This window comes from Artemia sp. Qi Xiang Cuo, chromosome 14 (assembly GCF_049724085.1).
Source record: "Artemia sp. Qi Xiang Cuo chromosome 14, ASM4972408v1, whole genome shotgun sequence".
In the NCBI taxonomy this organism is placed as follows: domain Eukaryota; kingdom Metazoa; phylum Arthropoda; class Branchiopoda; order Anostraca; family Artemiidae; genus Artemia; species Artemia sp. Qi Xiang Cuo.
The window spans coordinates 38862115-38878457 of record NC_142807.1 but is presented as its reverse complement, the minus strand read 5'-3'; the positions used below and the strand labels follow the sequence as shown (position 1 = coordinate 38878457).

Below are 16343 nucleotides of genomic sequence, written 5' to 3'. Positions count from 1 at the left end.
ATGTACGGTGAGCCAAAATCAAAACCTGCATTTATTTAAATACCTTCAGAAATTAAGTAAAAATCAAGTTTTTTTAACTGAAAGTAAGGAGTGACATTAAAATTTAAAACGAACAGAAATCATTCGGTATATGAAAGAGGCCCTCCCCTCCTCAACGCCTCGCTCTTTACGCTAATTTTTTTTTAATAGAGTTGTGAGTAAGAGTCAACTTTAGCGTAAAGAGCGAGGCGTTGAGGAGGGGACAGCCCCTTTCAGATACGGAATAATTTCTGTTCGTCTTAAGTTTTAATGTCGCTCCTTACTTTCAGTTAAAAAAAACTTTTTTTATTTTGTTTAATTAAATAAGAAGGATTAGAAACCTAGTATAGCCTATCCACTCTTGCATTACTCTGGAATTAAGCTCACTCCTCATCCCCGTTCTCTCTCTCTCTCTCTCTTCAGTTTCTTTTTTCTCTTTGTCTCTATGTTGATGTTCTTGAAGGTTTTACCTATCAAAAACTCTTTTCTTTTTCTTTCAACAAGGGCAATTTTATTTTTTGGTATAAATAAGGGCTAGCGGAAAATATTTTTAAACTACTAAAATGATGATGAATTACAAACTCTTCAAATTGAATTCCTTAAAATTTGTCGTCTTGGCATGGACGTTGTTTTTAACCTCGGAAAAAACATTTGTTTGTGAATTATAGCTGGGAAATTGACAGTATCTAATCAGTGGTTCCAAGAACTTTTTTGTTTCATAATTAGCTACGCATTCTAAAAAAAAGTGGTGAGGTCGTACAGTTTATGTTTTAAGTGCTGAAAAAAGATAATATACAAAGGGAATTACTGCACAGAAAAATCAACTTTTATGGGTGGCCTATAATCCTTCTAAATAGTTAACTCTTTTTTTCTTTGTTGGCTCTATTTTTTCTCTTGTTTTCTTAAGACAGTTTGCCAAGAACTGCAAGCAAATAAATACGCTTAGTTTTTGTTTTGTTTTTTTTAACCCAGAAGTTTTTTTTTCTTTTTACCTTCTTTTTATTGTAATAATTAACTCTGTGTTCTTCCCGAAGCATACACGTACACAAAGAGATGTCTGAAGGAGGAGCGTAACAAGGGAGTGGGTTTCAAAAGGGTCATACCCCCTCCCATTCATTTAGATCAAAGAAATCAAAATTACAGTTAATGCTCGTACAACAAAGAAACAAAGAAATTAGGAATGGCAAAATCTTCTAACTATAGGGTACAAGAGGGGGCATTCTCCCTAAGGTTTCTTCTAAAGGATCCTCTCTTTTTCCCACTCTCTGATAGAAAGTTTTTAAAAAGAGTATTGTAAGTCTCTGAAAATCCCAATATCTGGACCTCAAAACGTCTCTCCTTTAGGGTTTGGTTGTGTGACTCTATAGGGGAAAATGTGGTGTATTTTACTAGAAAACAAACCTTAAGGTTAAAAAAAAATCTACATGTGAAGAAGAAAAATAAGTTTTTACAAAACTGAAAAGGTTTTTTCAGTATTTTAAGATGTTTTTTTTTAGTGACGCCATTCATGCACTTTCTTAGTCATAATAAATAAATAAACGAGTTTTTTCAACTGAAAGTAAGGAGCAACATTAAAGCTTAAGAAAAACACAAATCATTCCATATACAGGGGGTCTGGCCCCTCCTCAATACCTCGCTTTTCATGCTTACGTTTTATAATACTTCAAAAAAGCTTCTCATTCTAATTAAACAGCCCTTGTGCTTCAGGAGTCATTTTTAATGACCTGCACCAAAAAGTAAAACTTTACTGTAAAGACTGAGGTATTGTGGATGGGCTAGCCCCTCATTTACGGAGTATTTTTTGTTCGTTTTAAGTTTATTATTTTGCTCCTATTTTTCAGTAGATTTTTTTTTTATTTATGTTCAGATCATTTTTAAGTAATGCTGGGAAATCTGCCTCTGCCTACCTTGGGGAATCCCCCCACGTAAAGCTTCTCCATGGAAAATTCCTTCCACGTAAAATCTCACCCCCTGGAAAATTGTTCATAGACAAAACTCTCCACGGGAAATTTTCTGGGGGTAATTAGACATGGAAGATAATTTTTAGCCTACTTTCATTTGAAAAAGATTTGTTTTTATTTAATTTCTAATCGTTTTTCAAATCATGCTGGGAATCCCTCTGTCCGTGGAAATGTTTTTTTCAGAATTCTCCTCCCCCAAGGAAAATTTTTCCTGATGAAAATTTCCCATGGAGAATTTATCCCGCAGAAAATCACCATCCCCCCCCCCCGAAAAAATCCACCTGACAATTCCAATCCCGCTGAAATTTCGCTCTGCCAATTCCTCAGAACATCACTTCTTTCCCCATAGAAAATCCTCCCCGTGACAAATCCCCGACTAAAATATATATGTGTACTTCCCAATAACAAACAGTATATGTGCACAGTGGACAGTAGGGAGTCATATCATCCCCAGAGGCATAGTTATGGGAGACCTTTAACTATGCTGAATAAAAATAGCCATCTCAAAATTTTTGATCGGATGACTTTGGGGGGAAAGGTGGGTAGGTGGCTAGTTACCCTCCAATTTTTTTGGCCACATAAAAAGGGCACAGGAACTTTTGGTTTTCGTTCAAATGAGGTTTTCCCCGATCTTCTAGGACCATTTTTACCTTTGGGAAACCGCTAGGACCATTCGATACGATTACCCTTGGGAGAAAGTAAAAACGCCTATCCGTGATCTTTCTTTTGGTAAAAGAAATCGTGATCTTTCTTTCATTTGCATAAAATACACCAAGAGGACGACTCACAAAAATACCAAGTAAATGACCTTTTAAGCTTTCTTCAGCTGAATCCACGGAAAATTTTTAGTAAAAAAAATTAAATATCACGAGGGGGGTATCAGGATTTGAAAAATTCCAGGTGGGGCAAAGCTCAAAATCGGTTGGGAAACATTGGTCTAGGCGCTTACAGGCTTCAAGATTTTATTTTTGGGGGCTTACGAATAAGTCCCCAAGTTTTGATATTATTTTTCCATATCATACATGATATGCTGCGTTTGGGCTTTTGCACATTGCAGTATTCAGTTTTTCGTCTAATTGGCATTATCATAATTTACATATTATCAGTTATGATTTTGCTTAAATGGTTTAGGCTGACTGTTAAACCATATTCATCTTTGGTAATGACGAGTTTGCGATTTTCGCCGGTTGGTGCACCAATTATTGGTTTTTGATATGGATTTGAGGCGAAGAAATATTTGTACTCGTCTCTGTCAGTGAGAGTTACTTGTAAGCTAAGTCGTACATTTAATGCTAACGAAAATTCGTTTCTTGAATAAAATTTTTCTCATTATAAACCATTTCGGAAGCAAATTATGGGTTTTGCATTTTGGACCAAAGTAATAAAAAGCAACAGTTTGCATATATAGTACCGGCATATAAAAAGTAACAGTATTAATCGGGTGTCTGGAAACAAAGAATAAAGTTGGATTTAAGCAGAAGCACTAATTTGAGAATATCTCGAAGGAGAGAGTTTTCTTGTAAATACTTTCTTTAAAAAAAAAAAAAATAAATAAATTCATAGAATACTTGGGTTGGCGAAGCCAACAAAAGGTTGCTCTGCAACGCCCCTCCTTGCCCAGACCTTATAAATCTACTTTCTTGTCGACTGTTCCCCCTAGAACAATTTTTGAGTATCTAGGACTCCATATTCAATTTAGGGTCACCTCTTTTTCTTAGCCAATTACCGCTTTTTCTTCTATTATAACTTCTTTTTCTTCCATATTTGAGAAAGATCAAAATTAAAAAGATACTAAATAATAAAATAATACTTCTGGTATTTAGATAGAAAAATGTTAATTCTCTCCCCAAAATTAGAATTATCCGTAGGCCTACTAATTTATTGTTTAGCCCGAGAAACTGTGAAAGTCACACTACAAGAAACTCGTGTAGCTGAATAAAGGCCTATTAAAAGGTTTATTGCAGGTTCAGTTTGATTCTAAACTAACAATAGTTTTTGCGCTTTGTTTCCTATTTGCGGATTAAAACTATTATTACCATAACCAGGACTGTAAAGGTGAGAGACTAGGTTCCAAGAAAAAAATTATCTTGTGCCCATTCATTGACTACAGAAGTCTTTTGACTTTGAAGTTTCCATTGAGTAGGAAAAAGAACTCATTGAAATCACTTATCATAAATAGATAAAAATACTTGATCACAAGATAATTTAAAAAGAAATTTAAATAATAAGTAATAAAAAGACGACAGTGTTTTATGAACAGGGGTCGAAGAAGCAGCAGACCCAGCCCCTAAAAGCTCCTTGTAATGTCAATCAGAGGCAACGCTATAGAGTTGCCTATAGTAAAGGCCATGCGACTCCAATGTTTTATTATTATTATTTGTTTCCGCAGAGGCACTTCATATGGAAGGGGTCGTTGTAGATATTTCAAAGGGGGCTCATTCGAATGGATATCGAGAGTTCTAGTGTCCTTTTGAGGGTCAAAAGGGATTGGATAACTAGCCCCCCCCCCCACGCCCATCATTCCTCCAAACACATCCAATCAAAATTTTGAGATAGCCACTTTATTGAGCGTAGTTGATTTCCAGATACAAAATAGGTTTTTGAGAATGAAACTCCCCCACAACCCTCAGGGCAAGGGTTTTAAGTTATACCCGGGGCCTTATAAGAACGATGTTGGCACAATTATTTTTTTCCTTTATAGCAGGGCACTTCGTATCGAAGAAGTTGTCGTAGAAACTTAGAAAAGGGCTAATTCAATTGGAAATTGGAGTAGCTTGTGTCCTTTTTAATGTCGAAAGTGATTGGAAGGCGACTAACATCCCTTTCATGTCCACAAGTTCCGGAAATACGTCCAATCAAAATTTGTAGATAGCCATTTTGTTCAGCGTAGTTGATTACTCGAGAGAAATTACGTTTTTGAGGAGGAGACTCCCCCACAGCCTTCAGGACAGGGGTTGTAAGTTATGCCCTGGGGGCATATAAGGTTTTTATAGAAGGCGCTATCGTAGAAACTTCAAAAAAGGCTCATTAGATTGGAAATTCAAAGAGCTTGTGCCCTTTTTCAATAGTCGAAAATGATTGGAGGGCAACTAACCCCCTCTCACGCCCACCTTTTCCCTTAAATACATCCAATCAAAATGTTGATATAGCCGTTTTATTCAACGTAGTTTTAAGTTCTGGAAATAAGATCTTTGAGGATGACAACCCCCCCCCCCATACCCCTCAAGGCAAGGATTGTAAGTTATGCCCTGGGGGCATACAAGGTTTTGTATAGACAGCGTTGTCATAAAAACTTCAGAAAGGGCTTATTCGATTGGAAAATTAAATGGCTAGTTACTTTTTTTATAGTCGAAATTGATTCTAAGGCAACTGGCATCCCTTCCACGCTCACCATTGCCCTCAACACATCCAATCAAAATTTTGATATAGCCATTTTGTTGAATGTAGTTGAAAGTTCTGGAAATTATATGTTGGAGCAGGACACTCCCCCCACAGTCTTCAGGGGCAAGGGTTATAAGTTATGCCCTGGGGGCATATATGTTTCTTATGGAAGGAATGCTGATATAAATTTCAGAGAGGGGTCATTTGATTGGAAATTGAAAGTTCTAGCTAACTTTTCAAGCGTCAAAAGATGTTGGAGGGTAGCCAGACTCCCCCCCCCACCAAACCTCTTTCCCCCAAATGCATCCAAAACAAAATTTAAGATAGCCATTTTGTTAAAAATAGTTCAAAGATCAAATAACGAAAATTCTAGTGTCAACACAACCCCCCAGGGCCCGGGGGCAGGCGTTGTAAGTTATGCCCTGGGGGCATATATGAGTCTTATGGAAGGGATGCTCGTATTAACTTCAAAGATAGCTCATTTGATTGGAAATTGAAATTTCTAGTTCACTTTTTAAGAGTCAAAAGAAATTGGAGGGCACCTAGCCCCCCCCCCTCCATGCCCTTTTTTCCTCAAACCCACCTGATAAGAAATTTGAGATAGTTTTTTTTAAATAGTTCAAAGACCATATAACGAAAACTCCGGGGTTGACACAGCCCCTCAGGGCCCGTGGGTACGTGTTGTAAGTTATGCCCTTGGGAGATACATGGTTCTTATTGAGGGATGCTCGTAAAAACTTCAAATATGGTTCATTTGATTGGAAATTGAAAGTTCTAGTTCAGTTTTTTAGAGTCAAAAGAGATTGGAGGGCAACTAGCCCCCCCCCCCACGTCACCTTTCCCACGAATATATCCAATAAAAATTGTGATATAGCCGTTAAGTTGCAAATTTCACAGAAGTCACATAACAAAAACTCAGGTGTCGTCACAATCCCCCAGGGCCCGGGGGCAGGTGTTGTAAGTTATGCCCTGGGGCGTATATGGATCTTATGAAAGGGATGCTCTTACAAACTTCAGAGAGGGCTCATTTGATCGGAAATTAAAATTTCGAGCTCACTTTTTAATATTAAAAATAAATCCGAGGGCAGGTAGCCCCCCCCCCCATGCCTTCCTTTTCCAAACGCATTCATTAAAAATTTTGAGATAACCATTTTGTTAAAAATAGTTCAAACGTCGAATAAGAAAAAATCCGATGTCAATACAACCCCCCAGAGCCCAGGGGAAGGCGTTCTAAGTTATGCCCTAAGGGTATGTATGGTTCTTATGAAAGGGATGCTCGTATAAACTTCATAGAGGAATCATTTGATTGGAAATTGAAAGTTCTAGTTCACTTTTTAAGAGTCAAGAGATTTAAGGGCAACTAGCCCCCCCCCCCACGCTCTGTTTTCCCCAAACCCATCCGCTACAAATTTTGAGATAGCCAGTCATTTGGAAATTGTTCAAAAATTAGATAAAAAAACTCCCCCAGGGACCAGGGGATAAACGTTGTAAGTGTTGTCCTGAGGGCGTATATGGTTCTTATGAAAGGGATGCTCGTACAAACTTCAGAGGGGGCTCATTTGATTGGAATTGAAAGTTCTAGTTCAATTTTATGAGTAAAAGATATCCGAGGTCAACTATCCCCCCCCCACACACACACCCTTTTTTCCCCAAGCCCATCCGATAAAAATTTTATAATATCCATTTCATTAAAAATAATTCAAAGGTCAGATAAGAAAAAGTCCTGTTTCGACGGAACCCGCCAGGGACCGGAGGCAGGCGTTATGAGTAGTGCTCTAGGGGCAGATATAGTTTTTATGGAAGGGATGTTTGGAGAGGGCTCATTTGATTGGAAATTGAAAGGTTTTGTTCACTTTTTAAGAGTCAAAAGAGCTCGGAGGGCAACTAGTTTCCCCTCCTCCACGCCCTAAATGCATCAGATAAAAATTTGTAGGTATACATTTTGTTAAAAATAGTTCAAAGTTCTAATAACAAAAAACTCCGGAGTCGACACAGCCGCGGGGGTAGGCGTTGTATGTTATGCCCTGGGGGCATATATGGTTGTTATGGAAGGGGTGCTCGTATAACATTCATAGAGGGCTCATTTGATTGTAAATTGAAAGTTGTAATTCACTTTTTGAGAGTCAAAAGTGATAGGAGGGCAGCTAGCCTCCCCCCACACTCTATTTATTTTTTTCCCAGGGGCACTTCATATAAAAGGGGTCGTCGTATAAACTTCAAAGGAGTTCACTCGATTGGAAATCGAGAGTTCTAGTGCCCTTTTTAAGAGTCAAAAGTGATTGGAGGGCAACTGCCCCCCTCCAAAGCCCTTTTTCCCAAATACATCTAAAAATTTGAGGTTGCCATTTTGTTAAAAATAGTTCAAAGATCATGTAACAAAAATTCCTTTACTTATGACCATTTCGTTAAAATAGTTCAATGGTCAGATAAGAAAAACTTCTGTGTCAGCACAACCCCCCAGGGCCCGAGGCAAGTCCTTCGAGCAATTTTAGATGGGTTTATATTGGTCTTAAGGAAAGCGTGCTGGTCTAAACATTGGAAGGCTCATTTGGTTGGACACTGGAAGTTTGCTTTCACTTTTTAAGAGTCAAAAGAGATCGGAGGGAAACTAGTTCCCCCTATCCACGCCTTATTTTCCTAAAACCGATCTGATAAGAACCTTGAAAGACCCATTTTTTTTTCAAAATTGTTCAAAGGTCATATAACAAAAACTCCGTTTTCGACACATCCCCCCAGGGCCCGGGGGCAGGCATTTTATGCTGTTTCCTTGGGTCGTATGTGGCTCTTATGAAAGGGATGCTCGCATAAACTTCAGAGAGGGTTCATTTGAATGGAAATTGAAAGTTGTAGTGCATTTTCTCAGAGTGAAAAAAAATCGGGGGGCAACTAGCCCCTCCTGCCTTCCACGTCTTTGGGTGTATCGGATGGATAAACCCATCCGATAAAAAATTCAAGGTGACAATTTTGTCAAAATAGTTCAATCATCAGATATTAAAACTCCAGGGTCGACACAACCCCCCGGGGCCATAGGACAGGCATTGTAAGTTATACTCTGGGGATATATATGGTTCTTATAGAAGGGATACTTGTATAAACTTCAGAGAGGGCTCGTTTGATTGAAAATAGAAAGTTCTAGTTCACTTATAAAGAGTCAAAAGAGACTGAAACTTAATTAGTCCCCACACGCCCTTTTTCCCCAAACCCATCCGATAAAAATTTTGAGATAGCAATTTTGTTAAAAATAGTTCAAATGTCAGTTAATAAAAACTCTGAAGCTGACTCAAACCCATTTTTTTACTTTGGTATTGTTATTTTGATATCAGTTTTGATACTTTGATGAATATTTGATTTTTTTTTAAGTTAGATTTTGAAAAAAGGAATTTTTAAAAACTTGAAATTTTTTTCAATAAAAAACGAACAAAAATCAATTAAAAAAACTTTCCGAAAAATAAGTTTATCAAAGAAAAGTAAAGGTTATTTTAAACTTAAGCTCAACAGATACAAATATCTTTTAAAATTCAAACTAAAAACGACCAGAAATTACTATTAAAGAATAAATGAAACCAAAAACGAACAGAAATTAAATATACAATCAATGCAAACAAACATACAATAGATACTAATATAAATTAATAAATAAATCTTTAAACGAGTGAAACTTATATTGAATATGCAAACCTAGCTTGAAACGAACAAAAATCTCTAGAAACAAGAATTTGAGTATGACCTCCTTCTCTCACTGTAAAAGTCTAAAACCTACTGCGTCATTGGCACTTTATTAAAAACTAAATGCGTCATTAACAGTCTTGGAAAGTATAGACAACATCAAATTGAATATTTGAGGTATAATGATACTAACTGATGAAAGATCCATCAGTTCGACAATTTGTTTCACTGTAATTATATTTTTATTTTCAATACTGTAAGAACAGGAAAAGAAATATAATTCGTTTTCAGTTAAGCGCCAATGACGCAGTAGGCTTTTGGTTTCTATTTACAGTTAGGAAATGAGGCAGCATCCAATCACTTGTTTGTAGGGAAACTAAGATCGTCTTGAACAATTTAAAAAAGAGCTAATAAATTAAACTGAATATTTGATGCGTAATGGTATTAATTGCTGAAAGCTCAGCAGTTCAAAATGTTACTATAATTTCAATGTTTATTTTCAATATTAAGTACAAAAGAAAATATTTGTTATAAAATAGGTTTTCAGTAAAGCGCCAATGACGCAGTAGGTTCTAGGCTTTTACAGTGAGAGAAGGAGGTCATACCCAAACTCTTGTTTGTAGAGATTTTTGTTCGTTTCAAGCTTGATTTGCATATTCAATTCAAGTTTCACTCGTTTTAAGATGTATTTATTACTTTACATTAATATCTATTGTATGTTTGTTTGCATTGATTGTTTATTTAATTTATGTTCGTTTTAAGTTTCATTTATACTTCAATAGGAAAATATTTTTTTTGTTTTTAAGCTTGATTTTCATATTCAATCTAAGCATTACTCGCTTAAACATCTATTTATTCATTTATATTATTACTTGTAGTATATTTTTGCTATGACTGTTTATTTAATTTATGATCGTTTTGGGTTTCATTTATTCTTTAATAGTAATATCCGGTCATTTTGAGTTTGAATTTTAAAAGGTATTTGTATCTGCTGAGCTTAAGTTTAAAATGGACTTTACTTTTCTTTGAAAGACTTATTTTTCGGAAAGTCTTTTTAATTAATATCTCTTAAAGTCGTCGTGCAAGGCATATCCGAGAAAATGAAGTTTTTTATATATTAAGAGTAAAGAATCTCAAATATTAGATGTAGGGGATTGTACTGGTGTCATAGTGATTGAATAGAAAAATGCCTCGGGGAAAAGCCGAAATGAATTTGGGCCTGTCTGAATTTCCAAGAAAAAAAAGATTATAGCATAGTTTACTTGCATTATTTTCTGAGAAAATGGTAAGTGAAAATGCGTGATGCATCGATTTTTTTAATTCAGAGAGTGACTTTAATTCCATAATCCTAGTTTCTTTAGCGAGTCTACCCAGAATAAAAATGCTAAAAGCTTATAGCACTGAGATGTTTATTGGGCTATTTGTTTGTATTAGAAAGGCAATTAACGTTTTCATTTTTATTTTTCTCTCATTTCAGCCCAAACCTACCACATGCTTGCCTGTACAGCATATATTTTAGTGGGGCTGGCCCTCACAAGTGCAGTAATTGAGATGATACGACTCAGGTTTATTGAGAGTTTGAACAAACTCAAGTCATCTGTAAACCAATTGTTGGAATTAAGCAATAAAATGGGTATCCTTGTCCGTAAAGTTAGAGACCAAGCTATGTACGGAGATGGAGGAATTGATATTGATCTTATTAATGAAATGATGAAAGTTCAGCGCCAGATTGATCAAGTCCAAGCCGAAAATGGAGCAAATCCTTTTGATTCAATCTTTGACATCCCTACACAGCTACTGCTAGGCCCTCAGCTTAGTCCAAGCTTCTTATCTTTACGTAGCACAGACATAGAAGAATACGATAATGTGGAAATTAAGAAGCATGCTCCACCACTTGAATGGGAACACGACTGGGAAGATTTGTGGTTACGGCTTGAATCAGGGGAAAAAGTTTCATACCGACTAATGAAGATAGCTGAGGACTACAAGAATAAGTGCCAGGATAAATAGTATTATTCACACGTTTATTTACCTCAAATAACTCACTGGATAAATTAAAAAGTTGCGTTTTATCTTGTTTTACTATTGTGTGTAGAAAAGCAAATATGCATAAGAATATTTGGGTCAGTGAACCGTTAAGTTTAGAACAGTCAACCATTAAACTATGTCATTTTTGCTCATTCTAATGTAGGACTTCCATTTCTAATCAAATATCATAAACTAAGCTTTATATAAATATATTGCTGCCGTAGTTTCAATAATGACTACGAAACGAGATTCAAGAAATTTACAAATTGTGCTTTCATTAAACTGTATATTGTATAAAAAAAAAACCGTTATTGTTTTGAAAATAGTAACTGTTATCCAGTTTCAACTTAGAAGTATTTTATTATTTAATAAAAAACGAGCTTGAAGTTTTTGAAACGAATTTTGAAAATAAATTTTCACGAGCCTGAAAACGAATTTTGCAGAGGGGGAAAAATATTTTTTTAACATCTAGAAGGGGTAAGTTTGTTGTTTTTCTGCTTTTTAGCGAAAATGTCAAAAAGTGTTCCCCCTCCTCAATTGGCACTACTGGAACTAACAGGCAACTGCAACTTAGTAGAAAGATGTTTAAAGACTCTGCTCAAGGTTATTGATATTTTTTTTCTTTTGTATTATAGATTTATGGTTGAAAAGAGCATAAAAAAGCTGCATCGATTGGTACATCCCTGAAGAAATAATTATTAGATCTGTTATCAATTTTGAACCAATGGAAATATCAAAATTATGATCATACGTATTTGGGGGAGTGTTCATGAAGGGCGACTGACAAAAAGAACGCAGAAGGGAACTTGCTGCCTTCTAATCACTTGGCTCTTCAAAAGGGCACTAGACTTTTCAATTTACAATTGAATTGACTCTACCGAGTTTCTGTGCCTCCCCCCTTCATATTATGTGGCCAAAAAACAAGTAAATAATGCATGGGAGGTACATGGCTCCTTACTCAGTCAGCGCTGCACCACTACCTTTGTAAGTATATCTACAAATATAAAGAAGGATGCTTAGAGCAAATAGTACTACAAAAGTTTCAACACTATTCAAAACCGAAAAAAAAAATGCGAATAACGTGTCAAATGGTTATCCCCTTCCCCCATTCGGTCGACAATAGCTTATTTTAGAGAAAATATATTTTCTGTTTATATCAGTTGTTACTTAAAAAGAAGGCTGGTTCCCGGTACAAAAAAAAAAAGAGTAAAAATGCAAGTGTGACTTAGTCATAAGGCAATGGAACAAGGTGAAAATGTCTCGGCGTCTTGGCGAAGAGATTCGTGTGCCATTTTCCGCTTGAACATATCATTCTAGAATGTGACCTATCTACGGCATTTGTAAGGGATAGCCTTAAAAAAAAAATACCAGTTAAAGTTGAAGTTAGTGAGAACAATGTTCTTTATTCCGCAAAAGTTAACAGAAGAGGTAATTCAAGAAGGCGTGAGTGTGTTGCTGCTTCTCCAACGATCTAACAGAAACCACGCTCGGTAAGCCCAGTTCGAAATGTTTGATAAATGCTGTCAACACCCTTTGGCTTTGTAAATCCCTAGGAGATTATTTCATCTTCCTTTACGACCAAAACCCATCCATGCACATACACGTACATTTACAATAGCCAAAAGGAGAAAAAGAGTGTGACGAAAATGGATCGGTTGAAAAACAATTTTGAAGATTCAGGCTTTTTTCTTACTTATTTTTTTTTATTTGAAGCCGTTTCTGATGCATGGTTTTGATTGAATTACTAAGGTTTAGTCTCTTTTTTTTACTATTTTTTCGTTAATTTTACAATAAACTATCATGCTGATTGAGATCAAAGCTTCCTTAGAAATGAGTCTGATTCACAATGGACGTTAGAAGACTTGTGGGCACAATGACTTTTGGAATTAAATATCACTGTAAGCAGCTAATTGCTTTGCTAATGATCTTGTAAAAGTGGTTAATGGTTACTGGTCCCGAGAAATAAACCTTACATGTTAACAATAGGCAACTTGCATAACTTATAGCCCCTTCCTTGGGAGCTGTGGGTGCTATGCTAACCCAGGAGGCATAACTATTTGACCTTTGGACTAATTTGAAAAAAAATGGCTATCTCAAAATTTCAGTCAGTTGTATTTGAGGAAAAAGGCAAGGGAGGGGGACTAGTTGCCCTCCAATCACATTTGACTTTTGAAAAGGGCACTAGAACTTTTAATTTCTGGTCAGAATTTTTTGTCCCTGATGAAAAATGTAATTAATCTTATTGAGACTAAGTTATGTTAGGTTTCTAAGGAAAAAAAAGCCAAAATCAAAAACGAAACTGGTCTTTTGAGAAATATGCTAATAACTATTTTCTATAATACTACGTAGGTATCAATCCTTAATGCTGGGTCAAACAACAAATTTGACAGACATCTTGCTGTTCATTCCAAGAAACAAACCTAAAAAAAAAATCAGAAGACATTGTTTTCCAAAGCAAACCATATAATTTAATGTGGGGGAAAGAGAGCTAGCAATACCAAATTCTGCTATGCTATTCAAACTGCTTTGTTATTTTGCTTCTAATATAATTGCAGCAACAATTTTGTGTTGTAATTTGTTCTAGATGAAATTTATTTTAAACCTAGATCTAACCAAAGTAAGACTATTATTTTGAGCTAAAATTTTATTCTTTTCAAAACAAAGTATTATCTTTAACAAAATAAGGAGTTGGACTTTAATTTTTAGGTTTTTATTTTGGTACAACCTGTGCTAGGCTGCTGGGTGAAACCTATAGGCGTTATTTGTATTCTGGCAAGTGTTGCTGGCTTAGGTTTTTATCACATTCATGACTACAGGAAAGCTGACAGACTGACATTTGCGAAAAAAATAACTCGATTGGAAAACTAATCCGGGGTTTTAGTGGAATAATTTCTTGGCTTATGGTTTTTAGAACCAATTTTGAATTGTTTCACTCATGGCTCTAAGACTTATAGAATCATAACTGTGACCCAGTTAAGTATGCAAGTTTGTTGAGACAAGCTAATTAGAACAATAGAAGCGTCGCTGCTATTCAAATATTATTTTTTTTTATATTCGTGAAAAGTTTTGCTAGCCTGTTTTGTAAGCCAGCTTTGCTTTTCATTGGATATTGCCAATAGGCATTTGTACTGTTAAGATGTGGCTATTTTCAAATAATTGATTGAAAAACAAAACTTTCCGAAAAATAATTTTTTCAAAGAAAGTAAAAGCCATTTTAAGCTTAAGCTCAGCAGATACAAATGGCTTTTAAAATTAAAAATCAAAACGACCACGAATTACTATTAAAGATTAAATGAAACCCAATACAAACAGAAATTAAATAAGCAATCATAGCAAAAACATACAAAAATTAATAATATAAATGAATAAATAGATCTTAAAGCGAGTAATACTTAGACTGAATATGAATATCAAGCTTAAAATGAAAAAATATTTGCCTATTGAAGTATAAATGAAACTTAAAACGAACAGAAATTAAATAAACAATCAATGAAAACAAACATACAATACCTATTAATGTAAATAAATAATTAAATCTTAAAACGAGTGAAACTGAATTGAATATGCAAATGAAGCTTGAAACGAACAAAAATCACCACAAACAACAGTTTGGGTATGACCTCCTTCTCTCACTGTAAAAGTCTAAAACCTACTGCGTCATTGGCGCTTTACTGAAAACCAATTTTATGACAATTGTTTTCTTTTGTACTTAATATTGAAGATAAACATTGAAATTATGTAGAAATTTTGAAGTAGCGAGCTTTCAGCAATTAATATCATTGTACATCAAATATTTAGTTTGGTTTATTAGCTCTTTTTAAAGTTTTCAAAGTTGAATAAGTGTTCCTACAGACAAATGTTTGGGGACTGCCTCCTTTCCTAACTGTAAATAAAAAACAAAAGCCTACTGCGTCATTGCGGCTTAACTGAAAACGGATTATATTACAAATATTTTCTTTTCCAGTTCTTACAGCATTGAAAATAAAAATACTATTACAGTGAAATAAATTCTTGAAGTGATTGATCTTTCAACAATTAATATCATTATTCATCAAATATTCAATTTGACGTTGTTTATACTTTCCAATACTGTTCAAGACGCATATAGTTTTCAGTAAAGAGCCAATGACGCCGTAGGTTTTAGACTTTTACAGTGAGAGAAGGAGATCATATCCTCAAAGACATAATTTCTGGTATTTTAATAGTCAATAATTTCTATCGACTATTAAAAAGGGCACTAGCCATTTCAATTTGCAATCAAATGAGCCCTTTTTAAAGTTTCTATGGCAATGCTTTCTGTAAAGACCTTATATGCCCCCAGGGAATAGCTTAAAACCCTTCCTCTGAGGGTTGTGGGGGAATGTCCTCCTCAAAAATATGTTTTCTATCTGGAAATCAACTACGCTGGACAAAATGGCTACCTCAAAGTTTTGATTGGATATGTTAGGGGGAAGGATGGGCGTGGGGGGGCTACTTGCCCTGCAATCACTTTTGACTAATAAAAAGGGCACTAGAACTCTCAATTTCCAATCGAATGAGCCCCTTTTGAAGTTTCTACGACGACCCCTTTCATATGAAGTGCCTCTGGGAAAAAAATAATAATAAATAAATAATAAAGCATTGGAGCCGTATGGCCTTTACTATAGGCAACGCTACAGCGTTGCCTCTGATTTCCTATAATCACAAAAGAAAAAAGCGGGTTATCCTTGTCAAGTAGTGTCTTAAAGGCGAAAAAGTCCATTTGTAAATATATAACGGAAAGCAAAGTTGGTTTATAAGAGTGGTTAGCGGCCAGTGAAAATTATCCGTAATATCAGCTGAAACTCAACGTTACTTGAACACTGCCCATGCTTTCATTGTCATTATCAAACGTTTCAATTAACCCCCGTTTGAATTTAGTACTAAAAACTGTTAGCCAGAAACAGTTTCCACTAGTGGCCAGGATTTACTTTCCAAAGTTTAGACAATCAACCTTTCCACAAATTCTCAGATGCCTTTAAAATTTGCGTTAATCTTTAAGAGAAATTCAAATCTGTTGTGCTTTAAAACTCGAAAATAATTTCAGGCTACCAGCATGCATTGTAATTTATCAGTGTGACTATAATTCCTCAAACAATAGCCAAGATTTCATTTAACAACGTTTCATTTAAATTAAATCCGATTTCAGTTGGAATTTTCGAAGCAAATCCTAGTTGAATTTCACAATGATTTATGATTGCTCTTGAAAATGACGGCCAAATTTTGCGGAATGGTCTATTCTTGTCTTTTTGTGAACATGGCTCTGACACC

The 16343-nt window shown here is 35.4% G+C and overlaps 1 protein-coding gene across 1 annotated transcript in view; it reads left to right on the top strand.

The window, feature by feature from the left end:
* The window catches only part of LOC148944445 (TWiK family of potassium channels protein 7-like), a 99878-nt gene extending 88569 nt beyond the window's left edge, over nt 1-11309 (top strand). Inside the window, exon 6 of the mRNA XM_089100099.1 lies at nt 10504-11309. Coding sequence (XP_088956225.1) covers nt 10504-11036 — 533 coding nt within the window. The 3' untranslated portion in view covers nt 11037-11309. The remainder of the gene's footprint in view (nt 1-10503) is intronic.
* Nucleotides 11310-16343: the final 5034 nt, after the last annotated feature.